Here is a 7,906-nt window from a genome sequence, read left to right as displayed (position 1 = left end):
TTCAAAGTCAAAGTCAAAGTCAGCTTTATTGTCAATTTCTTCACATGTTCCAGACATACAAAGAGATCGAAATTACGTTTCTCACTATCCCACGGTGAAGACAAGACATATTTTACCAATTTAGGTCCACAGACAAACATAACATTCAAGTAAACAAAAAAGTAAGTAAATAAGTAAATAAAAAAGTAAGTAAATAAGAGGGCACATATAATAATGAAAAAATAAGAGCAGCAAAATGTGGTTGAAATTGTGCATAGACAGTCAATAAAAATACTAGTGCAAATTCAGGCCAATAAAAGGCTTGGGTAGTTCTGTTTGACCTAAGTAAGAAGAAAGTGGCATAGGCATTGGTGCAAGTTATGTAAGAGCAGCAGAAGTGTTGTGTTTTCAGGACAACAACACCAGTTGTAAAGTGTACAAGTGTGCAGTTATATACCATCAGATACTTTTCCTTTGCCCTGCAAATAAAAAGTGATCACAAAATCAGCTGTTCTTGTGTTATGCTAAATATTAATTAGCTACGAGGTTAGATTGCATAAAGTGCATGTGAGTGCTGCATAGCGTACTGAAACTGAGATGAACCTGAAATCAACTGCTAACTGCTATGGCAGTTGTCATACTATGCTAACTGCTATGGTAGTTATGGTAATGTGCTAACTCCTATGGTAGTTATGGTACTATGGTAACTGCTATGGTAGTTGTGGTATTTTGCTAACTGCTATGGTAGTTATGGTACTATGGTAACTGCTACCATAGCAGCACATTACCATAACTACATAGCAGTTACCATAGTACCATAACTACCATAGCAGTTACCATAGTATGGTAACTGCTATGGTAGTTGTGCTAACTGCTATGGTAGTTGTGGTACTATGCTAACTGCGATGGTAGTTGTGGTACTATGCTAACTGCTATGGTAGTTATGATACTATGGTAACCGCTATAGCCACTATGCTAACCCAGTTAGATAGCCAGTCTAATAAATACTGTTATGATACGAGGTGTTTGATAAAGCCTACATTTATTGTATTACTCAACATGTATGTATTAGGTAGCCTATCACCCAAGACAAGTACCCTGAAGATGTGATAGTGTTATTTCCTATTTGGTGTTTCCTCTTTGGTGTTTCCTCGTGCTGAGGTGAAATAAAGAGACGGATGTTTTATAAGTTTTGTAAGGCAACGCCAACATGCCTGATCCAAACATGCCTAAACATAATGTGCCTTTTTGGCAGTCGTGGCCTACTGGTTAGCGATTCGGACTTGTAACCGGAGAGTTGCCGGTTCGAACCCCGACCAGTAGGAACGGCTGAAGTGCCCTTGAGCAAGGCACCTAACCCCGAGCGCCGCTGTAGCAGGCAGCTCGCTGCGCCGGGATTAGTGTGTGCTTCACCTCACTGTGTGCCGAGTGTGTTTCACTAATTCACGGATTGGGATAAATGCAGATACCAAATTTCCCTCACGGGATCAAAAGAGTATATATACTTATACTTGGACTAGCCTGGAAGCCAGCCAAACATAACCCTGCCCACAAAATTTGAGGTCGGGAAGTTCGGTCTGGACTTGTTCCATTGTGGAGCAACTATGCCTGAACCAGAGCTGCTCGGTTCCGGTTCCGACCAGAACTCCTGAACGGTTTTGTTCAGAGCTGAAAATGCAACTGTGTTTAACAGAGGACAGATGTAGGTTGCTAGTGATAAAATATTAGCTTTCAGTATGGTACAATGTCTAGTGACAATGAATTAATTAAAGTGATTAATTCTTCCTGGTTCTTCCTAACAAAAAACGCTGTTGCTAAAAGGAAGACATTTAGATGCTGTCACGTCTGTTGTACAAGATATAATAACCAGAAAACAATATTAAGGCATTTGTGAAGAAGGCGGCAGAAGAAGAACCCCTGTATGAGTTGAAACCAGAATCACCAGAATCACCATAATCACCAGAATCACCAGAATCATATCCCAACGGAGCAGGATCAGACTCCAATTCTAGACTAGAATTGAGTACAATAATCTCTTACAAACTTAAATCTCTTAGAAGACAGTTTTTGTACTGTAAGTATTTTATTTATTTAAAAAACAGACTATTTACAATAAAGAAAAATACACTGTACTTTAAATTGCCCCATTCTCAGCCTCATACAAATACATTCAGCAATTTTCATGATATAAAAAACATTTCTCAAAAAATGACACGTGCCTATAAAACCCTTTCCATTGGTTCCCATTGGTCAGTGGTGAGAATAACTGTATATAAACATGAACACGTGACTAGACATGATGCCGCTACTAGTGAAGACTCAGCAGGTCATGATGTTGGTGGTGTTGGTGTTCACTGAAAGATGCATAGGCCTACACACTAGTATTACATTACTGTCTGCGGATTGCAACTCTATGCTTCAGCATGACCTGTTTGAGCATTACTGAAACTAAAGGATATGTGAGGAGTGTATGAGGGATGGCTGCCTAGACTGCAGGCTAAGCTACGCTATGAACATGTGAATGCTCCACATCCATCACCCATCCAACAAAGTAGGTTATGTGCAGAGCATGAGCCCATCAAACCAGAAGTGTTGCAGGAAGGGTTTTCTGTTGCATAGTAACTAACATAAAGAGGTTTAAAGTGCTTATTTCGTATCCTTTATTAATTATCGTTTGACGATTATTAGTGATTACAAGTACAGTGTTTCCCACAGAATTTAATTCTATTTGTGGTGGTAGGTTTGCAGAATTAACTTGAATGCAACAGTTTTGAGCAAATTAGTGGTTATGATGCTAACCAGATTTAAGCTCAATTTAGTACAACCTGGAAAATCATTGTGTGGTGGTCAATGACTATTGTGGTGGGCCGCCACAAATAAATCAATGTATGGGAAACACTGAAGTAGGCCTATGAGTTCAGGGAAAACTGCAGATTTAGTTGATTTCTTAACTGAGTCCTTCAGTGATTGTCGGTTGGTGATATGTGAGCTTGAGGAGGGTTGTGAACACCTCCAGGGGCTGGAGAGATGTGGGTTCTCAAGGCCACAATCGGAGGTTACCGTTAGGGCAGAACATGTTGCAGTGCTGGCTGTCTGCCATGGTAGATTGAAGCCTAGTAGTCAAAGACCAACATAAGATCAATGTGAATGGACAATAACTTGCCAATGTCTTTTTCACGCCACATTGATAACACTTGACAATTGTGTCACATTGATAACGTGTCACATTAATATCCCCTGACTGGTCTTGTGCATCTGCATTACTTCAACTGATCCCTTACGCCAGGTGGAGATAGCATAGTCACGCTAGGTTGAGATAGCATAGTCACGCTAGGTTGAGATAGCATAGTCACGCTAGGTGGAGATAGCATAGTCACGCTAGGTGGAGATAGCATAGTCACGCTAGGTTAGATAGCATAGTCACGCCAGGTGGAGATAGCATAGTCACGCTAGGTTAGATAGCATAGTTACGCCAGGTGGAGATAGCATAGTCACGCTAGGTTAGATAGCATAGTCACGCTAGGTTGAGATAGCATAGTCACGCTAGGTTGAGATAGCATAGTCACGCTAGGTTGAGATAGCATAGTCACGCTAGGTTAGATAGCATAGTCACGCCAGGTTAGATAGCATAGTCACGCTAGGTTAGATAGCATAGTCACGCCAGGTGGAGATAGCATAGTCACGCTAGGTTAGATAGCATAGTCACGCCAGGTTAGATAGCATAGTCACGCTAGGTGGAGATAGCATAGTCACGCTAGGTGGAGATAGCATAGTCACGCCAGGTGGAGATAGCATAGTCACGCCAGGTGGAGATAGCATAGTCACGCCAGGTGGAGATAGCATAGTCACGCTAGGTTAGATAGCATTTTCAATTTACAGTAATGTCATAGTTCATTTACATCCATTCACACACTCTATATAACGTCGTAGTTAATTTATATCCATTCACACACTCTAGATGAGCACAGTATGTCAAGCCTCTCCTCTCCCCTCCTCTCCTCCTCTCTCCTCCTCTCCTCTCCCCTTCCCTCCTCTCCTCTCATCTCCCCTTCTCTCCTCTCCTCTCCTCTCCTCTCCTCTTCTGCGCATGTCCTGTCCTGTCCTGCATATGTCCCTAGCTCAGCCTCACTGTCTCCATAAAAGCCTCTGGTGTTGTACTCAGTTCCCCCCCTCTGCAGCGTGTCAAGCCCTTGAATCATCTGGGATCCTTAACAGCATTAAGAGATCAAGCATGAGCTTGAGGAGGTGTGGTCAAGCTGCACTGGCCACAGGTCAGATCAGATCAGGTCAGACTCAGTCATCAGGGTCTGGGCCGTATCAGGGTCTGGGGTCACAAGGCTGGGTTGTAATGACTTGATGTCAATGACCTCATTTGTTATAAATGTTCAGTTGATTGGACTTTGATTATTATTTATGTGTCTCAGGTACATTGCAATCATAGTTTAGAGTGGCAGGAGGAAGCTTCTAGATCTTCAGAACTAGTCCCAAGTGTAACTGAGTCATTTTAAGCGTAAATTATTGGGTACAGAGCACCATTGGCTTGGGAAATATGACTTTCAAGGCAATAGTCAGAAATTCCCATGCTTCCAAGGTGCACAGGTGGCTCAGGACTCTGTGTATCAAAATTGCAGCCTCTATATATATAGAGAGAGAGGATACAATTTCCAATCTAACATTCTGCAGACGTCAAGTTGTCTGGTGAATACAAAATGCTTTCTTCAAGTAGATTCACGCCAGTCCAGGTTATATAACCATCCAGGCTGCCAGCTCTCCTCAGAGCCGTCGCCATGGCTGTGTTGCCATGGGAGATGAGCCCTTCTTTAAAAAGACTCCATGCAGCCCTCAGTCTCCTCCTGCAGGTACAGTCCTCTCAGGCCCTTAAAAGCATTAAGGGATCAGCGGCGAACCACAGGAACGTCCAGGAGTGTCCAGCCAAGAGGCAGAGCTCAAGAATCCTGCGGGGTTCAACCACACACACACACACACACTCAGGGTCTCGTGGGGTTCAACTACACACACACACACACACTCAGGGTCCCGCTGGGTTCAACCACACACACACTCTCAGGGTATAAGGTGTACAAGTCCCTACAGCCCTGCACGTATAATGGGTGTTTCTACAGATGAGTGATGGGATGGAGTTCTGTGTCATTCTCTGGGTGCGAAGAGACTCAGTCCACAGTCCATGTCCACAGTCCATGTCCACAGATTCATAGCTGGTCAGTAAGTATGTTTATGTTTTTCATGTAGTTGTTGGGTGCGTTCAATAAAGGGAAGATTCTTCTAGTTGAGAGAGTTCTGGGTTAGTTCACGGTTCTGCCCAGCACACCCGCGCCTGCTGGTCACTTATTTATTTTTCAACTGCCGGGCTTCGACGATGATGAGTAGAACAGGGGTCAGGTCCATGAGGTTCTTCATCATCTCCATGATGTCCGGGTGCTCCTTTGCCCCTTGAATAAACTCCTCCAACGTCAACTCGCCTGAAGAACGAAGACGCAAAACATTCCTTATTAGAGGTCTGTCCTAAACTTTGTTACATATATTTAAACATATTTACTTAAGATAACAATGAAATATCAGGAAAATATCTCTTTTGTGTCCGGCATGCCTACAAAATTATGTGAATGTATTGCGGTGGTAATGTCTTACCTTCTCCATTGACATCAATCTTTTCAAATATAAGGGTCACTATTTCCTCAGGAATGACATCACGGTTTCGGGTGATGTCTTGAATGGCCTGTTTTTGGAAACCAAGAAAAAGAACATATAAAAACTCAGTAACTTTTAATTGAAGTAATATCTAAAACAAATAATCTGTACTTCTTCACATTGAAGTAGATCCCTACATCTGAAGACAAAAAAGCATGTAGCCAGACACAGGTATAGATTTATTCCTCAAACTTCTGTTCTTGGTTCAAAAAAGGTCAGATTAGATGTCAGTTCACCGACAGATTATCTCCAATTTCTTTCTTAACCCGTTCTGCTTGACACATTTAATCTCACAACACGTAATCCCAGACTGAACTGAAATACTGGACCAGCAGGTGAGACACTTTATTTATTTATTTTATATGATCATTGTAGGGTGCAGAGGCGTGAACCAGTGCTCAGTCTAGTCAGTCTCCAGTCAAGTCCAGTCTAGACTTGGGTTAGTTTAGTCTCTAGTCAAGTCCAGTCTAGACCTGGGTTAGTTTCTCAACAGGACAGATGTGAGAGAGTGATTTGGATGATGCAAGCAGAATAACAGCACATTCAGACCTCAGAGCATGTCAGCACTGCACTCACAGTAAATATTGTCTCCAATTCGTCTTTGTCGATCTTGCCGTTCCCGTCTTGGTCGAAGAGCTTAAAGTACCACTTGAGCTTCTGGTTGATCTCCCCCTTCAGCATCAAGCTGACGGCAGCGATGTACTCCACAAAGTCTATGTAGCCATCCTGAAGAAGGAGAAATCCAAGACCCGAGTTATATCCAGTTGGATCCAGCCAAACCAGTAATGAACAACATCTCAACATTTTATGTATGAAGAAAGTTAGCCATTGATCAGTGATTCCAGGCCTACGAGTTGTAAATAAGATACTCAAATTAGAATACAGTCATGAAGCTGAGCAACCTGTTTTCATAGCTCGCATGTATCATATCAGTACAGTGTGCTACTTAAACTAGCGGCTAATAGCTTAAACTAGCTGCTAATAGTTTTGATAGGGCACAGCCTACAGTGAACTCACTTTTCAGAGACCCAGGTTGATAATACACCAAGTTATTTAACTATTAACTATGGTGAGAGAGAATATTGGTTTTGCAAACGTCCAAACAAATAATGGCGAACCTACTTTGAGAGGATTTTGTAAGATGTGTTGTAATAATAAAAACTGAGTCACCGACGTCTCAGCGGTCAGAGGCACACTGGGTAAATTAACTCATCACACTTGTCCCCATAAGCTGTTCTGGATAGGCTTGAGTCCTTAAGCAGATTTTCACAGGGTACAGACCTACTGAAAATGGCAAACGTTAAACCTCCAGTGCTCCAGTGGGAAATCAAAACGTGCTATTCCAGCGAAGACGGGTAGAATGTCTGTCTTTTTCAGACCTGATCGATCTGTATTTCACCAACACGCTTAACTATGAGCTCTCTCTCTTCTCACCCTGTAAACACATGTGTATATAGTACTCTGCCATAGGCACCATGTGTATATAGTACTCTGCCATAGGCACCATGTAAAGGGAACATTAGGAGTTTGGAAAAGCGAATACATCAGTGTCATTCGTTACGACCCTAATTTAAATGATGGGCAAAGTCTGTCTGTCTTGTGTGCCCTAATTTAAACGATGGGCAAAATCTGTCTGTCTCCTGAATGAATTCCAATTTGATGAATTCTCTTGCATGTGAGAGCACTCAGCTGACTCATTGTGTTTGCGGTTAAGGTCGTGCCCGCGTTGCTAAATTAGCAAATAGATTTTGCCTAGTTATTGAATTAGCTTCAGCTAGACTTGAGACTTTACACTGCGCCTGTCATGCAAATAAGGCCCATAATGTCAGCCCACAGTGCAGCTGCTGATCATGGTACACATCCGGCCCAGTTCTGGCTTGCTTCCGGCGTGAAGCTGTACCAGGTCAGGACGGACCACACGGGCGAGCTGCGGGCACGCGTGTTCTTACCCCGTCCATGTCGAAGGTGAAGAAGACCTGGTCAACGTAGGCGTTGGCGTCCTCGTTCATGCCCTGCAGGTCCAGGATGGCCTTGAGCTCAAACAGCGTGATCAGGCCAGACGGAGACTCCTTCATGAACTTGTTGTACCAGTGGTGCATGTCCTCGGCCAGGATGTCGTCCAGCGTCGCGTGCTGGTTCCCCATGGTGACCAAACGGTGTGTCTGCGGAGACCTCGGGCCAGGGTCCTCTGTGTGTGTGTGTGTGTGTGTGTGTGTGT

At 43.2% G+C, this 7,906-nt stretch overlaps 1 protein-coding gene across 1 annotated transcript; it reads right to left on the bottom strand.

Annotated features, from left to right (window-relative positions):
• Positions 1–5,088: 5,088 nt before the first annotated feature.
• guca1d (guanylate cyclase activator 1d) lies at positions 5,089–7,906 on the bottom strand. The gene is made up of 4 exons (XM_042093841.1): positions 7,638–7,906; positions 6,265–6,414; positions 5,629–5,716; positions 5,089–5,459 (listed from the first exon to the last, which is right to left on the bottom strand). The coding sequence occupies exons 1-4, from the start codon at positions 7,830–7,832 to the stop codon at positions 5,326–5,328; spliced, it is 567 nt and encodes a 188-aa protein (XP_041949775.1). The 5' UTR covers positions 7,833–7,906; the 3' UTR covers positions 5,089–5,325.

This window comes from Alosa sapidissima, chromosome 5 (assembly GCF_018492685.1).
Source record: "Alosa sapidissima isolate fAloSap1 chromosome 5, fAloSap1.pri, whole genome shotgun sequence".
In the NCBI taxonomy this organism is placed as follows: Eukaryota; Metazoa; Chordata; class Actinopteri; order Clupeiformes; family Clupeidae; genus Alosa; species Alosa sapidissima.
This window is presented reverse-complemented; position numbering and strand designations above follow the sequence as displayed.

Excerpts from the sequence above, each read along its gene's own strand:
- guca1d (XM_042093841.1), bottom strand. The coding sequence starts at position 7,832 with ATGGGGAACCAGCACGCGACGCTGGACGACATCCTGGCCGAGGACATG. Across the intron at positions 6,415-7,637 it reads TCACCTTCGACATGGACGGG|GATGGCTACATAGACTTTGT; the intron begins GTAAGAACACGC and ends CTCCTTCTTCAG. Across the intron at positions 5,460-5,628 it reads GATTGATGTCAATGGAGAAG|GCGAGTTGACGTTGGAGGAG; the intron begins GTAAGACATTAC and ends TTCGTTCTTCAG.